Source organism: Pollicipes pollicipes, unplaced genomic scaffold, assembly GCF_011947565.3.
Source record: "Pollicipes pollicipes isolate AB1234 unplaced genomic scaffold, Ppol_2.1 Scaffold_7231;HRSCAF=8579_pilon_pilon_pilon, whole genome shotgun sequence".
Classification (NCBI taxonomy): domain Eukaryota; kingdom Metazoa; phylum Arthropoda; class Thecostraca; order Pollicipedomorpha; family Pollicipedidae; genus Pollicipes; species Pollicipes pollicipes.
The window spans coordinates 17819025-17843602 of record NW_023597034.1 but is presented as its reverse complement, the minus strand read 5'-3'; the positions used below and the strand labels follow the sequence as shown (position 1 = coordinate 17843602).

Below are 24578 nucleotides of genomic sequence, written 5' to 3'. Positions count from 1 at the left end.
TTTCCCTGTTTCGCCGGCGTGAGTTCAGAAAATACAGAAATTTAGGTTTTAAGAAGGACAGGGCTGTGAGCCGCACCAAAAGGTCCTCCAGTTGTTTATTTCAGTTAAAAATCCCATACAAATATAGAACACTTCATTTAACGTAAGGTTTTGTATCCACAGCACATCCCAACGGAAAGGTTATCCAATTTCTTGGATTATGCATTTTATTGCATTTTATTTATTCGTAAGCGCACGGTTGATATTTCATAGTTCCGTGCACACATTTCTTCGTGCCGCATTTCTCAGCGTACGCAATCCCTCGTACCATATTTCTTCGATGCTTTGCATGCCAATTATCCGAGATTGCAATTCCTTGTATGGAGGGGTTCAAATGCCAGGCACGCCGCGTGGGATTCCGAAAATCCCAAAGGCATGCACAAGCTGAACAGAACAACACACGAGTATCTCAATTAGTCTAAGAAACTTACGTGACACACGGGCTGACCTACATACTGCGTGACCTGCGCGCGCTTAACGCCATCCAGCCTTATCATCACATTTATTTGTTTAGCGCAATCGTTTGTGCCGTGTTTACGAGTTCTCAATTCATCGCAGTGCATTTTTAAGCATGCCCGTTTAGGAAAGCCTCGAGGTTTTGCCACCGATTGTAACTATCACAATAGTAATTTCAATTTGTGTCTTCCGCCTTGCCGTATGACAACACTGATTCCATTGACTTCAATCGATGATTCAGACTGATATATTGGATGGGAAACAAGTGAGAGAATGAAATAAAGTGGGTGATGTCACATGAGAAAAAGCACGGCGTATGACATGTTTTTGGCCACACCGCCTGCATTCAAAACTGATTTTTAAATATGCAATCGTCACTGCTTCGTCTTTGTCGGATAAGGCTGGAGCTGTGTTTGGTATTTTCTCAGCATAGCGGATGGACAGCTGAATGGAGGTGCTCCGACTCTACTGATAGATTGGTTGCAAATTGTTTCATCTGTTGGTTCCATAACTTTGGACTCATTCCTAGACGCGCCACTCAGCTTTGATGACCGCCGTTGGGATTTTGCAGGTCAAAGGACCTGGAACGGATGCAGTGGGTGGGCGCAAGGCGGATGTACCCTTCCCCGATTCAGAGACGACCCCTACGCCCGGAGTGCGGAGGGGAAGGGAAGTTTGTGCAAATGGACTCTTATCTTTCGCAAAGGTCCAGGGGAAGACGTGAGCGTCGGTAGACGAAAACCCAACACTTTCAAGGCGGATGCCTGCAAGGCAGATGTATGCGGCAGCTAAACCCTAGTGAATACCAGAAGTATCCGGGCTCCGAACGTTCAGCGCTATGAACTTGTGGCAGTCGCCCGAGCCCCGAACAGAACGGACGGGATACTTTCTAGGTCTGCCGCCCATGCTTAGCAGCTGTTGTGTCCAGATCATGCTGGATGTGACAGCCGGGCGTATAGAACATGACGTTGCTGGGATGCGAACCCAATCTCAGCGCACAGTCTCTACTACGAGTGTACAACACTTGGTCCACTGGGCAACGTGAACGGATGCGAGGCATCAGCATAACGTCACGTTCATTCACAACCAGCTCTATAGGGTTATGTGTGGAGACGGATAATCGCCATATACACGACGGGGTGATAAAAGAACTCTCAAGTATCGGGGATTATAAGTGTAGAACAGGGGACGAAATAATGACAGGAAATGAACAACAAAAAACAGGGGGCTAGGAATTAGCAGGCAGAGAGGATATATATATATATATATATATATGTATATATATATACTATATATATATATATATATATATATATAGGATATATCATAGGAATGATATGATAGGATAGGAGAGAATAGGATATTAACAGAGGGGACAGGGAAGGGGCTTTTTCACTACCAAATGTGTGACATGAACGAGTGCGAGCGCAAAAAGTGGGAATATAAGCAGCCGTTGAGGTGAGCTGAACCGCGAGAGGCTGTGCCATGAAAACTGCGCACGCGTATAGTCCAGTTTACGGCGATTAAACCCACCTGGCATCGGAGCGTTAATGAAAGCTTTGGTCCCAGCCACCGAAAAACGTAAGTCATTCCAAATTCCCTAGTTTCTTCAGCTAAAAGTACCGGGCACTGTCAGGCTCATAGTCTCATGAGTTGTGCTAAACATAACCAACTTGTGATATACCGGGAAGTTCTGGTGATGCAACGATGTCAAGTGATTATTAGGATATTTCTTAGAATACTCGACGTTTCAATGCTGTGCCCTTGGCTGCAAGTGAAAAAGATTAAACGTTTGTTTAGGCGTGTTGCAAATCGTACTGGTGGTCGTGTGCTGCAGCGTTTGTAGTCGCGTTCATCTTATGACCATGATCAGTGCCTATGACTTATGACTCTCTCTTATGACCACTGCCCTGAAATATGAAGTGTTGTCATGAGATGTTGTAGTACTAGCTTGATATTGATGTTTATTAACCAATATCCCCGCCATCTGACATTTTGATGGCCGACCATTTTTATGCTACAAAATCATCACGTTGAGAAGCCAGGAGCTCAATGCGTTTCTTGCTTATAAGTACAGTTGCTTGATCCCTATCAAGGCTGACAATTAACTAACTTATATCCAAACAGCTTGTATGTCATTCTAGCGATGTCATTCGTAAATTTGCACGGCAGTGGAAAACATTGGTGCACCCTGGGTGCACGACTCATGACTAATGAATGCTCGGAAGCAGTGAAAAGAAGGCCGTTTTATGCATGTGTTTTATGTAGTGACGCCTCACCTCCTGGTATCAGGTGAGGCGCTATCCCCCGGCCTGGCTTGGCGTGTCCTGACCTGCTGGTGACAGGTGAGGCGTTATCCCCCAGTATGGCCCCGATCTGCTGTTGCCAGGTTAGGTGATGTGATTTATTTGCCTGACCCGACTCTGCACACGGAGACCTGGTACCAGGTAAGTAACTCCACCCCCTGGCCCGGCCCGATAAGGAGGGATCTTGCCGTTCCGAGCGAACAGGTCGTGTTTCTCTGGCCTGGCCCGACACGCCCGGTCTCGCTGGCGTCAGACGGGGAAACCTGTTTTCTCCGACCTGCCCCGTCGCGCCCAGAGTAGCCGCCTGCCCCGGCCGGGTCGTGCCCCGTCGCTCCCAGAGTAGCCGCCTGCCACGGCGGGTCGTGCCCCGTCGTGCCAGAGTAGCCGCCTGCCCGGCGGGTCGTGCCCCGTCGCACCCGAGTAGCCGCCTGCCCCGGCCGGGTCGTGCCCCGTCGCACCCTGAGTAGCCGCCTGCCCCGGCCGGGTCGTGCCCCGTCGCGCCCAGAGTAGCCGCCTGCCCCGGCCGGGTCGTGCCTCGGCCTCACCAAAGCCGCCCCACGCACGGCGACCGCCCAATAATAATCCATTGAGCGGGGCTTCCGTCCGGCGTTGTCGGCCATTGTGTCGTGCGCCGCGGCGCCACCGGCCGCGGACCACCGGCGCTGAATTCTCCGGTAGTTAGGCCGTGAAAGATAAGCGCTTTGGCGGCTGTCAGGGCCGCCGCAGGCATTGTGGGTGCGTGCGGTGGGTGGTAGGCGGCAAACAGTCTGCGCGGCGGCGGGCGGCGCGGCGGGAAGCGGGACCGTCCGTCCCGCCGCACGCCGAGGCAAACAGACGGCGCGCGGCTTACGCTACCCACCGGTGGCGCGGAGACAGCGCCGGACCATTCAGCGACGTGTCGTCCGGACACACACGGGCTAATGGGCGCTCATCCCGAGTTAATGCCTTTTACCTGCAGGCGCTGGTCAATGGAGACAAACAGAGACGATTGTTAGAGCTCAACGCGGGCTGGCTGTTTTTGCTCGGACTGACTCTTACCTTCTCGCGGCCGTAAATGACTTGTTCACGTCGTACCGCTTGTTCGGTGGCTCGTACATCGCCAGATGAAGGCTATTAGTGTTGGGCGTGTACACTGGCCGACGCGAGGGCCTTTGTGTTATCCGGGCACCAGTTGTTTGCCCCCTATCGCAGATACGTCACCCCCTATTGACATGCATCCAAAACCACCTGTCACCCAGCTAAATACCCAACGCGATGCCAGTCCACCTGCCGGCCTTCGCTCTTCAAAAGCCTGAGGTTGCGTGGCGTTTTTTTTTTAAGAGTTTGTTCAAGTGTTTTGCCAGTGATGATGGCGACGCAGAGCGTAGTCCTTGCTAACAAAGATTATCACGAAACCCTAACCCATCCGCCTGTAGTTGAGGAATCCTGTGTTCCAACGAGACTCGTCCCGAACAGACTTGAACTCACCATGCAATGCCAAGACAGCGCGTAATGCCACAGTTTTGACACAAATTCAGAAGGTGGATGGCAACTATGGTGTGATTAAACATTGGCCGGTATAATTACGTTGGTGCGTCATGTGGGACTTGCTGCTGTGACTGCAACACGTCCATCGCCAAGTAAAGCACTTGATTTTGGATCAGTGTGCACCATTTTTGTTTTGAATGAATGCTGAGATTGAAGCTGACTTGATTAGCAGCCCGTTTACTTTGCCCTTCCGAATACAACCTAGCTTCGTGCTGCGCCAGAACAGAGGAAGAGTGAAGACGCCTGATGACTACCGGCACGGGGTTCGATTCTTAGCGCAGACCGCTCTTCCTGCCATGGTGAGAGACAAGTGAGGCCACATAGCTGTAACGGCTGGGTTCGTTTTGAATCCAAATGCCACACACCCGCGGTGCAGTTTACAATTCAGTTGGGGAAGGGGCTTCAACACCTCCGCAACTTTGGGAGAAAAATGGTGGTCCATATCCGGGAAGTGACCTGTTGTTGACGAAGCTGGAAGGGTGGGGGGGGAGGCGGGTAGTGGTCATAATTTTAGCGGTTCAGCCCCCCCCCCCCCCCAACTCACTTTGCGAAACTTTGCCCCTGACACGCATGCATCTGCGGAGACGATTCCCGCTTACGGTGGGCAGGTGATCTGCCCAACAGGAAACTCCACCACCGGCACAGACACCGGCACACACTGTTTTCATATTCCCATTGTCCCCACTGGCTCCAAATCACCCGAAAAGCACCCGCGGTTTCGTCCAAAAGTGACGTCACCAACTCTGCGCTGTATCGGAGAACGATCTGCACCAATTCGTCCGCCCCACATCCAACGAAACACGCTCCATGGTGTCAAACTGTCTTCTTTCCTCTTCCTCACACGTCATGAAAACTCCCAAGGCTAAGCACCAGGCCTCATCCTCACATCGGGCAGAAACTGACATCAGTCTTCCTTGCGTTCCTGTCCAACTCCACCACGCCTTTCAGGCCGTGCAACTGACGATCACACTGGATCCGACAACTCCGGTAATACGAGTATTGCCAGGCGGACGACGGCTAACTCGGCCTTACCCGGACGCTGCACACGCGTGGAGTTCTATATCCGCCGTCCGGGTGACTTCCACAGCGGTGACGTCACACCGACGTCAGCGGGTCGACAATGGCGTCGAGCGGCCTGACGCGGCGTCGGCACCTGTAGCCGGCCGACAACAAGCTGTAAATTCCGCCGTCCGGCCGCGCATATTTTACGCCCCTCAACCTGTCGGGCCTGGCCACCATTTGTACACGGCGAAAAAATCACCGACCGTCGTGTTTGCCGCACTCGCTGAATGCCGCCGGAAACCCCTTTCACGGCGAAGTCAATGGCTCGCCCTCAATGAACTGGCCCATTGAGGCCGGGCCTGCGCCGCGCTGGTTAATGGCTGCGGGGACGCCGCGCCGTCTCCGCGTGTAAAACCGCATCGCGGCGCCGTGTCACGTGACGCCACGGCCGCCGCCGCCGCGCGGTCACGTGACCGGCGCCATATCCGGCCGGGCGCGGTGATAAAATCGACGCCGCTGAAAGAGTGAAGTGGGTGCCGTAAAGGCAGGGCAGGGGCATGTCTGCCGGTGTCGGTGCGCCGCCGGCGCCCCGGCCGCCTCCCTGCGCGAGCGCGCGTCCCACCGGCTCCGCTCGCCCCGTTCCCACCGACGGCTCCCGACGGACGCGCACAGAAGGGGTGCTGACGGCAACCATGACAAATTGTACGGCATACAAATTCAAATGGTCCCCGGACGGTGATTGGCTGCGATGAAACGGCCGCGGCAGCTAAACGTGACATAATGCGGCGCATTTCACGCCGATTTCGGGCTGCCGTCGCCGCCGTCCAACAACGGCACCGGTTTGCGGCTCTGGTGGTCGGATGTGCAGTTCATCTGGCGCTGTTTGGGCTGTTAAACATGATTTACGAGAATGCCTTGAATAAGAGGATGCGCGGCGCCGCTCTCGGTCCTTTGAAAGGAGGCAGGAGAGACTGATAAGCAAAAATGCATTTCATTTGCGAAAGCGATGCTGCAATTTTCAGTGTTTCCGTTGGAGATTTTCGCGTCCGGAAACATTTCAGAATGTTTGTATGAGTGTTGTTATCTGAATACTATGAGAGCACTCGGATTGACCATCCGAAAGATCTGTTTTACATACGAAAATATGACCAGAACGGAAAGACGCTTACAGCTTACCCGGTCCGAAACGTACAACGCTCGTGCAGCGAGCATCCTTACCAACTTCAGACACTCAATTGCAACAAAGACACTCAATATCTCAAATTGCAAACAGTCCTTCTTTAAATTCTTCTTGGCGGTCGTTGTTGCGCAGCCCTTTCAGCGACCTCCGACGACCCCGGTGCTGTTATCGGCCGGCTGGAGTCCTCGTCAGCAGCTGGGGTCAAGCCCCGGCCTCCCACGTCCAGCACCAGAACTCCGAGCAGTCAACTAGTTATCCCTGGCATACCGCGGTTCGATGAATTTCCATTTTTGCAAAGAGGGCTGTGTAACTTTGCTTCAAGGACCACTGCCCATTGGTTTGCAGCCAATACTACAATACGCCACTGCGGTACAGACAAACACTCCCCGAATCAATCACGGAAAATCGTTAAACGGCGAAAGAACTTAGACGAAAAAGCTTTTCGGTCACTGAGTGAAGTAAGTCAATGACTATCCAAACCTAATTTATATCGAGCCTCGCACCTCGAGGCCTTCGATAGTCGGGTCGGCCATTGAGCGCACTTCCGAGGCAGGCGGCTCGCCAATAGACCAGACCGATTTATTGTTATTAATTATCCCGGCGTTACAGTCTCCTCACAGACTCGGCCGACACTGAGCGGCGGCCAGAGCCGCGCGCCTCAATGCCCGCCAGGAGAACGGAGCCATTCAAAAGCCATTTCGTCAACAGCCGGGCCAGAGCGACGCTCAATGGCCTTTCATGGCGTTCGGGCGGTGGCTCAATGCCGCCGGTACGGCCGACACCATCACACGGCATTAGGGCATAATGCGCAATCAGGCGGCGCTGCAGCATCATGCCGACCCAACCGCCCTCGCTCTCACCCTCTCTGTCACGCACTCTTGTCCTCTCTCTTTTCATTTTGCATCGCTCTCACTTCATGAATGCTGCTCGACACCTCTGTGCTTTTCTCCTCTTCTGCTCTCTCCTCCATCTGCATTCATTTTGTTCTTACTTTTCTATTTCATCCTCGTTTCCGTCCATCCTTCTGCTGGCGTCTGTGATCACCCTCTCGCCCCGTCTGTCTCTGCTCCCCTGCCGGCGGCGATCCGCCGCGTTTGTCCGTTTCATCCCGGTGTCGATGGCCCCGTAGCCGGTCAGCCGCCATCGTCCCGGGCGCGGCGCGATCGTCACCCGCAGGCCCTGCCCTCGCCAGCCCGCCTGGGCCGAGACGGCTCGGCTCCGAGCACACGCCGCCGGGACGGGACACCGCTCGACCCTTTAACGGTGTCCGGCTGGTCAAAACGGGCCGACAGCCGCTCCGGATCCGGCAGCGCCTGGCCGGATCTGGCAGCTCGCAGGAGCCACCAGCCCCGTCCCGTCCGACCGGAATGACCCGGAGCGTTTTGTCCGGCGCTTTGTCCACAGCTCTGTCTACTGCGCTGTGGCCATTTGCGCAAATGGAAGCACCACGAAGGTTCATCAATCATGAGTCCCTGGAGCCCGGAGAAAGGCTCCAATTGACACAATGATGTATGCACGAATCACAACTTTGTGTGAAAATCGTTTTGCAATGACCGGCCCTCCAAGTGGCTCGTTTATCATCGAAATTGTGACGATAGATCCGACATTAAACTCGGCCTGTCGCCTCCCCAGAATATTAATTTAACTAAACTGCCTTTAATGAAACTTAAGCACCGAAGATTTGTATTCATAAATCACTCGGTATTGGCCGGCTGGGAGGCCGCTGCGCTGGGTCATTAACTGCGCCCGTCGTGACGTCACGCAGCCAGCGCGCCGTGACGTCACCGAAGCGGTGGCGTTTGATGGCGGCTGGGCGGGGCGGCCGCTGACCAAACGGGCCATTAGGGCCATCCGTCGGGCGGCGGGCGGTCCGCTAATCCTCGGAGCTGTCCGCCCGGCACGAGCGGGCCGCGGGGCGACGGCCACCGTCTACACGCGGCGGGTACACCAGGGGTGCACACACGGTTGGGCTGCCACAGGTCCACACACGGCTGGGCTGCCACAGGTCCACACGCGGCTGGGATGCCACAGGTCCACACACGGCTGGGCTGCCACAGGTCCACACACGGCTGGGACGCCACAGGTCCACACACGGCTGGGACGCCACAGGTCCACACACGGCTGGGATGCCACAGGTCCACACACGGCTGGCCTGCCACAGATCCACACACGGCTGGGCTGCCACAGGTCCACACACGGTTGGGACGCCACAGGTCCACACACGGAGCTTGGGCACCACAGATCCACACACGGCTGGGACCCCACAGATCCACACACGAAGCTCAGACGCCACAGGTCCACACACGGCTGGGCCAATGGCCGCCCGACAGTGCAAATCGGTAAAGGCTGTATTCTCAGGGATTCTGGTTGCCAAGGATGCCAGCGACGGTGTGTTGCATTTGGGGTTTTAGTGTACTGCACCATGCGCTCATCCTTGGCTGTATGTTACACAGCTTTCTGTCTTACCCTACTTCTTAGCCTAGCGTCACACAACGAAAAACAGCAGGTGTAACGCCTATGCGTGCCACTGGGGCCAGGGGGCGTAGGCTCCACAATTCTTTGATGGATGCCACAAAATTTTGGTGCTGGTGAAGGCCGAGAGGAACATTTTTGTCACCGTTTAGAAAACGTGTCCAATTTTGTCTGTTACCGTTGTATGATGTCATATCGCGCGATAAACTAACCTCCAAAAGTCCGTGGCAAGCTGGGGGCCCAATATTGCGGTACGTATGGCCATATGGCTTCTTACACGGTAGGAGCGATCCAGAACCGATCATACAAATTGATTGGTTCTGTGGAAAACACGCACCAAGCGCATGCGGCTTCCTAAGCTTCCAAGGCTATGCCTCCCGGTGTCCGTTTGTTACTTTACCATTTGACTTATACGCCATTCAGCGCTTATCGTCCTAAAATTAGGTTATGGTGAGTGATTTGGAAAGGTCCCTCTTGAGGGATCTCACAGAGCGACCTTGGGTCCATGACTCCGAGTCTCACTCAGGTCAACTCTGGAACAAGAGTTGCACCGCACTGTCAACAACAAACTCCAATCGTTAGCAACAACAAACTCCAATCGTTAGCGACATTGACGAACATTTAAATGCTTCTGAGGAGTTTTCAGACTGACATAAAGCTTCACAAAAACGTAAAGCTTCACAAGGCTCGCATGATATGTGCTTGGAGTAGCAAGCATTTCACATACACTGTTTTCACTAAACTCGGAACAGCGCCAATGCTAACCTTTTGAATTATCATTCATTTTTGTGAGACGTTGTGGAATCGGTAGCAAGTCCATCAGAGGCCTGCAATGAGTGCATGTTTTGACGAACAGCCAAAAGCGAACTGAGTACTTCGATGGCATAAGGTCTCAGAATAGAGCGTATTTGATGACGTCAGTGTCCTTTATTGTTTTCGAACAGCATGGGCTGTGTTCTCCTTCACAGCACAGCCTTTCCAGCCTTATTCTGGCGCTGTTGACATTGCTACACAGCGCACGGTTATCGTTCCGCGAGACATTGGGCCAATAAAGCCCACCCTCACCGGGCACCATCTTCGCCGCATCAGCCGCGGATTTATTCGGGCATGTTTCGGCGGGGATGCTGCCTCGCGCCGCCTGGCGCCTTCGCCGTGGCCAAGTCCGCATTATTTGTGCGCGCTTCTCTTCATCAGCGCCGGCCCCCTCCCGGTGCTTTACGAGAGAATTATAGCCGCCCCAGATGGCGCCAGACCGTCACCTGCCCGCGCCGACTCCAAATTATAACTTTCTATTGCGTCAAAACGGCAGACAACGAGCCGGCCCTTGTTTAGCCACTATCAGGCAACGCTAATTAAAGCAACGCGGGCCGCCCTCATATCGGCCAACTTTATCGCCACTGTCTACTCTGGCCTGTATAATTAGCGACAGCGATTAGTGCTTATTAATATCAGGGGTGGTGGCCGGTCCAGCCTGGCTACGGTCGCTCAGTTTACTGACATCTCATCACACTTGCTAATTGGCTTATCTGTCCAAATCTTTGCGCCCCAATGGCTTAATGAAAACATATTAAAGTCGCCGGAGTGAGCTGATTTGATTAAAGCGGCCGAGTGTCAGAGGAGGAGATGCGGCTTCTGGTTAACATGGCTCTTAAGGTTTTCAAGGAAATCTAGTCGGACCTGTGTGAGGTAGGTCTCACCGACAGCCTGAACGCCGCCTATGGCTGCTTCCCCAAAATAAGGCGATGTCTTGTCTGCTGACGGGGAGAAACAGACAAAAGAACTATGAAAGTTCCGTAACAAGTTCAGAGCGGCTTGTTTCAGCGAAAATGTGACGATGAAATCGAATTATTTCTGGTGTGTTGTACACTTTTTCGATTTAGAATATTTAGAGACGCTCCTGAACCATGCAAGGAGAAGCGCAGAGCTGAAAGCAAGTGCTATGCCACCCACAACTTATGATTATGATTACGTGCATCATATGATTATGAGTTTCGTAAGCTACGAAGTCACATCTTAGAAAACACACAGGTTTCGGGGCGCCTTACTAAGTTTTCCTTTCCATTTTGTTTACAGTCTGGTGTTTTGCCGGCGTTCTCTGGTTGAAATGCCTTGTTGATGTTTTTGACCTGGTGGAACCACCGAACGCTGTAAGCGTTCGACGCGGTCAAGGAAGCAGCAATGCAAAGGCACCAATTGGGAAAGATCAGACTTCAGGACCACCGTTAAGGCGCTGTGATATATCATAGCCGTAGTTGTTAGTTATAACAGATGTACAGCGATATGACTCAGAGCAAAGATACGGCCTTTTAATGTTAAAATGTTTATGTTTGGTGGCGTGCATTTGCCCTAATTAGTTTATCTATTAGTATATCATTTTATGTATCGAGTTTCCAGGATCCGATCCAATCCAGTTCCGTCCGTTGAAATTCAGCCCACCCACCCTCTACACTTCTCACCAAGCTGAAAACACATCCGACCTAATTCCGGAGAGCAACAATATCTCCACAAAAGTTCATATCAGTGTATTGTATTTAAGCCCAATTCAATCTGAAATTGTTAGCAAACCATGCATGCGCATTTTTTTAACGTTTTTAGATAGGTCTCATGCTGTTTCCCTTCGCTTAAAGCTTTCATGTTGACAATGCTTCTCATTCTTAAGTTCACGAAGTTCGAAGGGCGCAAAATGACCCCTGATGCCGACGCGCCCTTGAACACTAAATCACCACCAAGTTCGAAGCAACTAATAGCCGGAAAGTTCATCAGTCTATCTGCCCGTCTTCATGAGGCCCATCGTGCATGTTCATCGCAACAAATTTAGGCGGTACTGTCTACGCTGTTAGCAGCAGACAATGTTTCGCTGTATTGCGCGCTTCGAAACTAAACGTCCGATCATTAAGGCGCTTAGCATTGCCGACACACGTGCTCTTTGCCCTGGCGCGGACCATGTGTGCGTCTCCTGAGCGTTGAGATGAGCCCTGTTTACCTTGGACACCTAATTATTCAACCCAGATACCTAAATGTGTGTACCAGATGAAGGTCTTGGGATGAGGATTTCAAGCGGTAATGACACCATAATGCAAATTGACATTGAGCCAAATATGCCGCATATAAAAAGGAACTTACCAATCGGTGAAGAAGAAAGCTCACTGTTTTAGGAAAGATCACGGTGATTAAATCCCCACAGACTTCTAGGTCAGATTTTTTGTTCGCCGCGTTACCGAACCATCCTCGAAAACTTTGAAGTGCGTTGAACGCCAACTCCTTTCCTTCTTGTGGGGATGCAAGCGAGACCCCTTAAAACGTTCCCAAGGAATTCAGAGTTTTGGACATGGTGGATTGCGCACGATTAACGAACAGGCGTTTACAAACAGTTTGAAACTTGCATGACTGAAGAGACTGCTTACCTCGGATGCAGTGTGGGTGCAGTTAGCCGCAAATGAATCACCGCCCTCTCAAAACATAATGTGCTTCAGAAGCAAGAAGCTGCAAAAGACTTGCGCTGAAATAAAAAAATCCTTTCTGCAGAGACGTCATTTAAGCCAAAAAAATGGTTCATTCGTGGTTTCTCTCTTGTATGCCACAAATTCTGTTTAAAACTTTTTGGTTCTCTGATTACAACACATCTATGCATACGATCATGCGCGACTTGGACCGGAAAGGCTTCCGACTTATTGCTGACCTGGTAGACGAGAACGCGGGAAGGCTACCCACCAAGCGAACCTTTGAAAATAAATTTGGAATAATAATGACATTCTTATGTTATGAAAGCTTGATGAGAAGTCTTCCCCAGTGCGTCAAAGGATCCTTGCCTACGGTAGGTGCAAAACCCGCCATACCATTCAGCATAGACCTGGTAATGATACATCCTAGATGTGCACAATAAGCGTATGATACATACATAAGATCTGAACGTGGTAGCATGCGTCGAACAAACGAACGCCTGGAAGCGAAATGGGTAAGAGACATATGATATTTCGAAGAGGAGAGCACGGCAGAAATCATAGATGCGACACATTCAACATGCATAATAATCGTCCACTGCAAACTTAGCAATGGCGTCCTTAAACGAACAGGTATTTGAAAATAGCACATGTGAACGATGATAACAGTTATTCTTTCTTGAAGATAGAGGCTGGAACTATCGCTCATATTTCTGGCAGTGAGTTCAAGCTTGCATACAAAATAGCAAAACTGGGATCCTAGCACGTTATTAAAGCGACTTTGTAATAGACGCCAGAACTTCGTTGCGCCCAACTAGCCTAGAAGCAATAAAAGTCCTTGCAATTTCATTAGCAAAGCTAGTTTTTACAAATCACGCTATGCAGAAGCGCGGCCCACAGCTGCTCAATCGAAAAACAAATGGAAACCTGAAGCCGAAGTTGAAAACCTTGCTGCAAAACTGGCTCATAAGCAAAACCCATGTCAACAGAAATGGGGACACCTGAAGATATTATCCTGAATGAAGAATAACAAGCAGTCCATCCCCCTGTGACAGATGTCAATTGACCCAGCGAGAACCGTCCACTACTGCATGATGCATGCGCGCGCTCATACCCATACCCGTGCCTACCATACCCACACCTACACCCATACTAACACCCCCACTCACACCCGCGCCCACACCCACACCCACACCCATACCAACACCCTCAACCACACCCGCACCCGCACCTGCACCCGCACCCACAACCACACTCACACTCACACACACCCCTTCCCACACACGCATTCACTAATGCCTGCTTCTGCTCATATGCTGTTTCCGCTTCTCACTCTCACAAGCACGCTCACGCTTACTCTCCCATGAACCGCGCACTCTATCCGCGGCGGCTTGGGTGCGGCCTGTGGGTGCGGCCTGTTGGGTGCGGCCGCGGCGGCTTGGGTGCGGCCTGACGTGTACGCCCACTGTGCACCGCGTCGACCTCGACACGGGAGCCGGTGCCTACCCTTGTAGGTAACTGTCCAGCCTACGGCATGTGTGATCATTGTGTGTGTGCATCGTTAAGTGGGTGGCGATGTGCTTCCAAATGAAGAGTCCAGGAAAATTCTGTTGATATGAGTCTTACCGTGAGGCTCTCTCCGCCCTCTTTTGAAGGCTCTCCCGGTCAAGCCCTTCCCGGCACCTACCTCTCAATCTTAAAGGCCAAAAGGCGCCCTTCGCCTGAGTCTGGGCCCTCCCTCTACCTCAGCTCAGAGCTCTCCTTTAAATGTCAAGAGTGCTTTCTCTTTCCTCGCCTTCTTACTCGTTTGTTTCTCCTCCCTTCTACCTCCTCCACATTCCTGTTTTGCGCTGCTCTTCTCCTATGCTCTTCTCTATCGAAATGGAAATAACAAGACGGGATGGCGTTCTGCCAAGCTTCGGCTATTCCCAAATGCAGTGTGCTATAAATGGTGACTTAGAACAAATGCGAGAGAAACTTAATGATATGGCGGAAAGAGTCGCTTTGATGCACGGCATAGCCAAGGTGGAATTTTACGTGGTTAACTGCCCCGCCCCCCCCCCCCCCCTCCCGCCCTCCCGAGACAAGAGGCTTACACCAGACACTGACTGAGCGATTTCGCAGGAACTGATTGAAAACTCGCGGCAGTTAAGAGAAAGCTTGTCCCTTGTTGTTGTTTTTGTTGTCCTTTGTCGCCCCTTTCCTGTGAGGATCATCCCAGCTGCGTGCTTGCTTCCATGTGTGATTAACTTGTAATAAAATTGCTGATGTATGGAAAGCCTTGGAACTGCTAGATGTTAAGAAGTTTTCTCTAGCATTGCACCTCAGTTTTCCTGCCGCGTCTGTCCTCCGGCGTTTCAGTCGAACACACCAAATCACTCGTGCGCTTCCAAAATTGGTACCAATACAAACATATCTGTCCAGACACACCTATTCACCGTCAGCATGTAGCTCACCTGTCCCGGGAACGCTGCCAAGCGCGCGGTACGGTCGGTTGGCGTCCATCGCCCCGCTCTCCCCGTCCCCCCCCCCCCCACCCCCCACCGCTGGCGGCCTGTCCAGCCGACGGGGAACACCCCGCACGGCCCGCGGGCCGACTGGGGTCAGGCGCCGCCCGCCGCCCGCTCATCCCTTTGTCCGAAGTTTTAATAACGAATAATCAATGCGACCGGGCCAACTGGCGCCCGGCCGCCGGGCCGGCCCGATAAATCAGACAACAAATCGGATAGCCATTAGGCGCCAGCGAGGGTCACTATTAGATTACACTGTGTCGTATGGCCGGCTGCCGGCGCCCGGGCTTTTAGCCGCCGCCGCCGACGGTCGGTGCGGCGCTGTTCATTATTGGTCATCGGCGCCGATGAGCCGGCGTCGGCGCGGGGTCCCGTCGCCCTCCGGCGGAGCGGAACGGCCCCCGCAGTGCGCCGGTGTCACTAATCGACGCTTATCCTTCATCGTCGCACCCCTGGCCGTCCAGTCGCCCGCTGGCTGGGAGGAGCAGTGCGGCGATGGAGCGGCTGGACCGAGCTGGGGACGGGACTCCAGTGATGTGGTGTGGGGGAGAGGCTGGGGTCTGCGCTAGGGACGGGACTCCGGTGATGTGGCGTGAGGGAGAGGCTGGGGTCTGCGCTAGGGACGGCAGACTGGTGATGTGGTGTGGAGGGAGAGGCTGGGGTCTGCGCTAGGGACGGGACTCTGGTGATGTGGTGTGGGGGAGAGGCTGGGGTCTGCGCTAGGGACGGGACTCCGGTGATGTGGTGTGGGGGAGAGGCTGGGGTCTGCGCTAGGGACGGGACTCCGGTGATGTGGTGTGGGGGAGAGGCTGGGGTCTGCGCTAGGGACGGGACTCTGGTGATGTGGTGTGGGGGAGAGGCTGGGGTTTGCACTAAGGACGGGACTCTGGCGATGTGGTGTGGGGGAGAGGCTGGGGTTTGCACTGAGGACGGGACTCTGGTGATGTGGTGTGGGGGAGAGGCTGGGGTTTGCACTAAGGACGGGACTCTGGTAATATGGCATGGGGGAGAGGCTGGGGTCTGCGCTGGGGACGGCAGGCTCCGACAGTGTGTTGTGGATGTCAGGAAATGGACATTGGTGCCCACTAGTTAGACAGGTCCGGTGATGTGGTGTGAATGCCAGAGGAGATTGTGTCTGAAGTCCACCAAACAGTCTCAGCGCAAAAGAAGCTGTTGCTATGAATGCTGATTAAGAGCTGCCTAGAATCTGATCCATGTCGTTGACATTCGATGGGTTTGTAAGTAACGGTTCTTGGATCTGGGAATAAGACTTTAACGAAAAATCACTGTGGAGCTCGGACCATGTGCGCGCAGCAGCAACCAGAGCTGAACGCTGCTATGTTTCCAAATGTTCGTTCATTTCGACATGTGGGCAGCTGAGATCGACCGAGGGATAGATCTCCAATCTGTGGGATCTCCGGCGGCTCTCGATGATTTCCCTTCGGAAAGCCCCGGCCGACCATGTCGGTGCATTGCAATCACTGCGTTGTGGTGGACAGTGATCTGGCATCCAGCCTCAGTTGCCCATGTTGCGTTGCAAGTTTCCAAGAAAGCTGATGGCGTAATAGATAGTATCATTCGCAGTTTGTTTTTTTGCACCGATATAACGCCTAAACCAACCATCCATTTCGAGGATTTTGTTGTAGGGATTAGTATGTATCACAGTGCATTATAAGCGTATCAGATTAAACACAAAAATTAGTCATAGCCCCGTCAGCCACTGTGGCAGCGGCTGACACGGTGCAGGGATGTATGTAGATACGTCAGGTTCTCAGCTCCATAACTCTGGCCAGCTTCAGAGGAGATGCGTGACAGTCTGGCGGACCGCGACTAGAGGGCCGCTTGCTGCTGCCATGCGCACCGTGACGTCTTCTGACGCAGTGTCTGACCCCCTCTGGAGTCGCCCTTCGGGGTCAGCACCGCCCGGGGCTCCCTGTGACATTGGTAAAGGACCTTCCGCCGGCTGCTTTGCCGTTGCTGTGCCGATGAGGTCCTACATCGCCTTCTTAACCAGATGGCATTCCGGTGTGCTGTACAGTACAACACTATATGCTGGCATGTATTGGTGCACTGACATGAGGTTAGCGTCTGTGGCGGATCAGAATAAGCCCAGGCACACGAGCTTCTGAACTCATTTCGCGGGAGATGCTGAACAGAACAGCTATAGCTACAGACCATTTAACATGAGCCACGGTCGGCACCACAGTTGGGTACAGTCGGAGGTTAGTGTGACACTTATCCCATTCTCTGTGCTCCGCGGAACAGTCCAGCCGCGCAGGAAGCCAAGCGTTTGCACACCCAGAAAATAAAAATGCGGGCACACAAATCATCCAGTAAACTAAACCGGTCAGATTTCACTTTCGATGAACAGTGATGCAATTCGCACAGCGTGACTAGTGAGTAGCCAGGGGAAGAAAAATGACTGAAACTGGCCCAAAATACACAACTGTGCAAGGCCACTAATGACGTATCATAATAAAAGCACACACCTTAGGTGTATGTATGATAGTGTGAGAACCACACACTGGCAAACCTGCCCGTTATCCAAACCTTAACATGCTAGGAGATTAACCAGTGCGACTTCTTAACTCCAGCCTGTATACGCTCAGGAAATGAGCGGGTGCCTCAAAAAGGTATCGGCTTCGCCGTCAAAATGGCCTGCTTACCTCCAGAGGTGGAAGCCTTATGCCCCTTGCTTGGCTACGCCACTGAGCCTTACTGTTCCCCCAGCGGCTGTGCGGGCTGGAGTCCCAGTGTTCCTTCTGAGCTTCACGTGATTTAGCCTTATTGACCTTTCTGTGTACGCTTGCCAGAAGTCTCACTGTCCCTGCCCACCCCTCGAGGGATGTAACCACGCGGCCGCTCCTGAGCCCGTGCGTGATGTGGCCCCGCGGCTGCTCCTGAGCCCGTGCGTGATGTGGCTCCGCGGCTGCTCCTGAGCCCGTGTGTGATGTGGCCCCACAGGTGCTCCTGGGCCCGTGCGTGATGTGGCCCCGCGGCTGCTCCTGAGCCCGTGCGTGATGTGGCTCCGCGGCTGCTCCTGAGCCCGTGCGTATGTGGCTCCGCGGCTGCTCCTGAGCCCGTGCGTGATGTGGCCCCGCCTCCCCTCCTGAGCCCGCGTGTGATGTAGCCCCGCCTCCCCTCCTGAGCCCGCGTGTGATGTAGCCCCGCCTCCCCTCCTGAGCCCGCGTGTGATGTAGCCCCGCTGCCATTCTGAGCCCCCGTGTGATGTAGCCCCGCGGCCTCCCCTGAGCCCGCGTGTGATGTAGCCCCGCCTCCCCTCCTGAGCCCTCGTGTGATGTAGCCCCGCTGCCATTCTGAGCCCCCGTGTGATGTAGCCCCGCGGCCCCTCCCGAGCCTCGCAGCTCAGGGCCGCTCATTTACCGGTCGTTATCCGATTTCCCGTATCGTTCACGCTTGTCGCCGCCCTGTCCGGCAATATCGCGGCGGGGCCGACGGCGGCAGCGCCCCGGGGCGGCCCCGGCGGCCCCCGGCCGGCGCTAATCCGGCTGTTAGCGGCCGGCCGGCGCCGCTGCCGCCGGCCGCCACGTGCCGGTCCTCACGCGCCGACACCCGGACACGTGCCGCACGTCCGCGTCGACGCGGGGCCCGCGCCGATGGTAGCAGGCCTGGCAGGCCGATGGGTTCACGGTAGCGAGGGGCTTCGTTCGCTGAGGCGCAGGGGAGGGGTCGGGTGTGGGTACATGAACGGCCTCCGTTGTCGCCGCGGCAGGAAGCCGTGTGTGGGTCCGGTCCGGGGGGTCATGACATGCTGGTGTTGTCCGAAGAGTAGGGGGCGTCGTGTGGGCTTGCTACTTCGATGAAGTCGTGTAGGAGTCACGACATGATATTGCTGGCCTTCCCTTACACGTTTCTGAACGTGGATATGGCTCTAAAGATAACGTTTCAGCGATGTTACATGCGTTGGGTCTAGGAGAGCCGCCTGAGCATTCTTTGTCGCGCCGCTAATTACATTTGATTTCCAAGATATTGTGGCGTAAAGAGAACAGCACTTTGCAAAAATGCAGGAGCTTTGAACAAAAGTTTTCAAGTATGTTGCATCCCATTTTGAGTTTCTGCGGCAATGTTACTACAAATAGCCGATTTACATTAGTGGAGATAATGTTGCTTGCCATGGCTGCAGCCGTTCAGCCTTCCCGCAAGGCTAAGTAACGAATTTAAAAGCGTGCTTTAGCACCGCTCGATTTCCCTGTAAATCTGCATACAAGTCCGGGGAAATCGGTATTTAACACGGCTACATGCTGCACATGTAAGTGCAGAAGCTCTTTGCAGAAAAGCTAGTTCCATCCACAGCGTAAATAATCCAAACTCTGGACCACGCCATCATCAGCGCTTGGGCCAGCATGGAATGGACGATTATTTAATCCCTGGAGATTAACATCCACCTCGTCAAATTCTCAAGTGGGAAAAATCCTGTACACTGCACAGCCACCACGCCCACCCAGCACGCGGCGGGGCCCCACGAGAACACCAACAGCACCCCACACGGCGCGGGCACCCTCTCACCGCCTGCGTCGCCCTCTCCGATTGATTGGTTGCGGAGGAGATGGCAGCGTACCCATCAGGCGTCGGATAAATCACCGCAGCCGCACCGATCGCCGGCGTGTGCGCGCAGGCTCGCACATTAATACGTACGCGTCAGTCGACCAATACCGGCGGCTGTGGCGGAGCGCGGGCCGGCCCGTTCTGCCCGGTACCGACGCCAGCCAGCATGGTCGGCGAAGGGATTTTCTTCGCCCGCTGAATCCATCAGCAGTACACCCAGATGACTAGGCTGTTCCGGCGTTTCATTCCCGGGATGACAAATAATCTTTCAGCCGACCGATTTATCTTTATCATCCTTCATCTTTGTAACAATAATATTATTTTCAACCTCAATATCATAAAAGCTCTTTCTCCCATAATCTTACATCATCGCGTCGGGCGGTGCCGGTCGCTGATTGGTCGGCGAGAAAATACGAGCGCCGCCATTGGCCGACGCGGCGCGGCTCCTCAAGGCCTCGAGTTTAATCTCGGATATGGCATATAAAACATCATATTTCCCAATGGTTTCTGCATAATGTGACGTGATAGAAGAGGCGGAATGGGGGCATCCCATCAACTCAGCCGTGCAAGATAAGGGAATTTTGTTAGCTGAGGTGGTTTATTGCCGGAGAACGGCACCCGAGTCGGTCGGAATAGGCCTTCACTCAGCGCGCCGACAACTTTCCAAGAACTGGGCCGGCTCGATGGGTCGGCGCGCCCGACGACGTTTCATGCCGGCTCACCAAGTTGGAGGATGACTTCATCGGGGCGATGTCGGTCGCATTTCATCGAACATTCATACACTGTCAAACGGATGACTCGGACATCAATCTATTGGCGTATTACATCGCATTTCTGGATATCACATTAAAAGAGAATAGCACTGACGTGACTTCTAGCCGACAGGCCTGACAGCCACTGGGGTTTAATATAAAAGTTTTGATGGCGTTGTCTGTATACTATGTACAAGCGTGGTGGACTGGAGTGATGGGCAGTCCACGATAAACTCAAGAGCAAGACCTTACCTAATTCCAAACACCGAACAACGCATTGCGAGTACAGAAGCGGGCGCGTCGCGAGGCGCCCGTCTACACTCAGTCCGACCGGCCATCTGTACTGGTCAGCGTGGCGACACCGAGGGCCCAGACGGCCAATCACAGGCACGCCTCAGCAACGTCACTCTCGATTCCGTCCGCCACTCTCTCGCCTCCCCCCCCCCCCCCCCTCTCCCCCGCCCCACCGCCTGGCCGGCCGGCGCGTCCAAAGCGTGCAACTGCGGTAACATGTGAACATGGTTATGTACACATTTAACAATGACTAGCGATAAATGGGTGTGGCTGGGCGGCCGTTGTCAGCCTACTCGTCCGTCTCGTACTTGATCTTCTTGGCGGCTCGCTCGTCGTCCGAGTCGGAGCCGGGTTCGGTGCCCTCCACCGCCTCCTCCTGCTTCCGCTTGGCCGTGGCCATCTCTGCCGCGTGACGCTTCCGCCACTTGGTCCGCCGGTTCTGGAACCAGACCTGCAACGGCGCGACGGCAATGTCAGGGCCGGGCTCGGGATGTGGGGCCGGGGTCTCGGGTAACCGTCACAGACGAGACAGAGAAGAGCAAAAGAGAGAGGGAGAGAGGGAGAGAGGAAGAGAGCAGAGCAGGATGAGGAGTGAGCTCGAGAGATGGTGGATAACACATTATTTGTGTCACACAATTGAACAGCCTCAAATGTTATCGTTTCGACAAAGGCATGTTGCCGAAATATCAACCCACATAATTTTTCTGCTTTTCTCCGAGGAATAAGTCTATTGCTGCTGTCTTTTCTATGTAAATAATGTTCCTCGCAAACGCACTGAACAGCTTACGTAAGCCTCAAATGCTGCATTGAGCTGTGTATGATTGTGTGTTAACAGTTTTTGAACATCTTGGAAGGGAGATACCCCACTGTATGAGACCACCATATAAGTCGTATACAGTGGGGTATCATCTCCCTTCCAAAGTATTCCAAAGTTCCTAACACACGACCATACAAATGAATGCAGCATTTGAGGCTCTATGGCTGTGTTTTGCTATATATATATATATATATATATATATATATATATATCTCTCTCTCTCTCTCTCTCTCTCTCTCACACACACACACACACTCACTCTGAAATAAATAATCTTACGAAATTGAAATTAAAATATTTGGTTATTTTGGTGTTTTCCACCCTTGCCCAGTTCACATGCTCTTAAGCGAGCAGCCTTTGCCTCCCTTCTGTTGCAGGGAAGGGATTTTGTTCGTACTTGTACATTGCCTGCTGCAGGTACTCCATATATATGCGAGTTGTTCTGATACATGAATCTCTTCCCACCGGGAATCGATATAAAATTTCCCACTTGCACAATATGGACATCCTGCATCATTCCTCTGGGAACTCCTCAGCTGTATCGTAGGAACGTACGTATATCGGGTGATAGCTGTTGCTACTTCCATGTAACCTGCTATGATCGACTCCTAATAAAACTCACTTTAAGTATCGCAGCTCAGTAAAGGCCCGGGCCCGCGTCACGCTGTCCGGGAGGCCGGGTCCGGCGAGACCTGTTGTTTGCCTTCACTTCACCCTGTCGACGGGCCGCTGACGCATGGTGTTTGGCTACAGATGTGACAAAGCCACTTGTTCATAGCTTGGGAGATATGCCTCTGTTCGCCCATCTAGACGACGGATTTGTGGTCCCATGCTTGTTTGGGACGATAGTCTGCGCTCGCACACAGTAAGCACGACAATCTGGGAAAGTACGACTTCCCACACCCTCGACGATTCTAAGACGATTTGAAGAAGCTTATTGGTGGGAACAGCTGTACATACGCGCTATGCAGGGACGTATGCATAATTTTGCAAGCACATAAGCAATTCAACTTTTCATGGACCTGGCTCGAAATAAAAAATTTACAAACATTGACAATGCCATGTAAACATGTGCGAGTGTGTAAGGGTGCGTGCATAAACATCCATGAATCTTCCCATAACGCTCGCTTGTGCTTTCTGCTTTCAAAATAATTTTAAATCATTTCCACTAGAACTGTAAGTATCAATATGTGTGAAGCAAGTCACCGAACAGCTTTTCTTGGGTTACAACAAAAAAAGTAGTTCCAAATTTTTCCAGTGTGGCATTTTAATCAAGCAAATATCTTACGAATTTGGCCGTTAAGGCAAACGTCCTGTTTGAAATTACGCTGCCTATTAGGTTAAACGAAACATAACAAATGGAAATACCATCGCATTCGTATTTATGGCCACATCCAAACAGATATACCCTATGCGGTGCGTTCAATTTGAGTGTGTCTTCCGCATCGTCTAAGTCACATTCCTATACAAATCCATTAACACCCCTAACCCGGCTTCATTTGAAGCAGAAACCATCCCAAAGCTCCGCATCGTTCTCAGCAACCGCGCTCGGCATCGCCAGCCGTCTCCATCGCGGCCGCAGCGGCAACAGAGACAAAAACCCGCCCCTCGCCCTCGCCTCGGCCGACGCAATCGCTCCGGGGCCTAATGAGCCCTCGACCGACGCACAGCTGCGTTCGCCCCGGTCCGGCCGGCAGGCGGCTGCCTACAGCCGCTGGACAGGCGGCGAACCCGGCCCGTCGGCAACCCCGGACGGCCAGCCCCGCCCCGCGCCCCGCCGGCCTCTGTCGCGCCATTTACCTCATCTAGGCAACAGGACGGTCGGGGCGGAATGGGGCGCCGTCTCCACCCGCCCCTCGCCGTTAATTTTGTGCAATATTATCCGAGGCGGCGGGGACCGGACCCGCGCGGAATTTTCACTCGCCGCAGGAGAGCAGTCGGCCATAACGGGCGGCGACGGCCGGGTCGTTGTAGTCGGCCCCCACTTCGACGGTCCATTGTCGCCGATATGGGCCAATCGCGGGACTCGGCTAATCAATTGAGATGTTGAACAATTGTGAGCGATTAAAATTGTTTTTCGATGAACGCTGCAATGATAGTCGATGGTTTCGTCGCAGCGTCAGCCGGGCCGATCTGAAAGTTATCGGCGCCACGATGGCCACGCGGCCGGCCGCGGCGATGGCCGGGCAGAAAATGAAATTTCAGCGTCGCCCGTGGGACGTGCCGACCGGCGCAGAGGCTGAACTACGGACGGAGGCGCGTCCCCCAGCTCACGGTGGCTGCCAGGGGTGGAACCGCTCAAGGCAGTCCGCTTATGCTGTTCATAATTGCACACACACACGCACACACACACCTACACACACACACTCTTATTTGATAAATTTGCATATAAATATACACACACACACACACATATATATATATATATATATATATATAGATATATATGCATATATGTATACGTATATATGTATGAAGCTTAGCAAAACTTAGCACATACTATGAGTAGATATCATCCAGCACTAAGTGTTGTCATTTATTCGTTTAGGTTCTGTATTATAACAAGGCATGAATGCGTAAAGCTTGAAATCAGCTGGTGCTGAAATATCCAGTACTAAAACACTGATTTCTATAAGCTGTTGTGACTAACTTACGCTGTCTGAAATAATAGATTGTGGCCCGAAACACAGACCGCAGCTGCCGTCAACGAGCATCATTCTCCTTTGAACACTAAGTTAAACGAAGTGACCCACATTTATGTGGGGTTTTGAACTGAAACAGCCATCTTGAAGACCTTCCGGTGCTGTTCACAATTCTAACCTTCTTAAGACCTAAGCCCCTGTAGTTTCTGAGCTACACGCCCGCGAAAATGAAGGAAAGGCATGGCGGGGAGATCATTTCAAAGTTATCTTGGCATTTATGGCGTCATAATAATGCCATTCAATTCCTGCTATTCCATAACCCATGGCGATTTCCACATATAACTAGAGTTAATTGGCTTTCAATCAACGTTGCGCAATGTACGATGACGTAATCAATGCGCATGTAGGAGGAGCATGAGAGAGAGACAAAGAGAGAAGAGAGAGAGAGAGAGAGAGAGAGAGAGAGAGAGAGAGAGAGAGAGAGAGAGAGAGAGAGAGAGAGAGAGAGAGAGAGAGAGAGAGAGAGGAGAGAGAGAGAGAGAGAGAGAGGAGAGAGAGAGGAGAGAGAGAGAGAA

The 24578-nt window shown here is 52.9% G+C and overlaps 1 protein-coding gene across 1 annotated transcript in view; it reads left to right on the top strand.

The window, feature by feature from the left end:
- The window catches only part of LOC119109795 (uncharacterized), a 55537-nt gene extending 37561 nt beyond the window's left edge, over positions 1–17976 (top strand). The window contains exon 9 of the mRNA XM_037233549.1: positions 17897–17976. Coding sequence (XP_037089444.1) covers positions 17897–17976 — 80 coding nt within the window. The remainder of the gene's footprint in view (positions 1–17896) is intronic.
- Positions 17977–24578: the final 6602 nt, after the last annotated feature.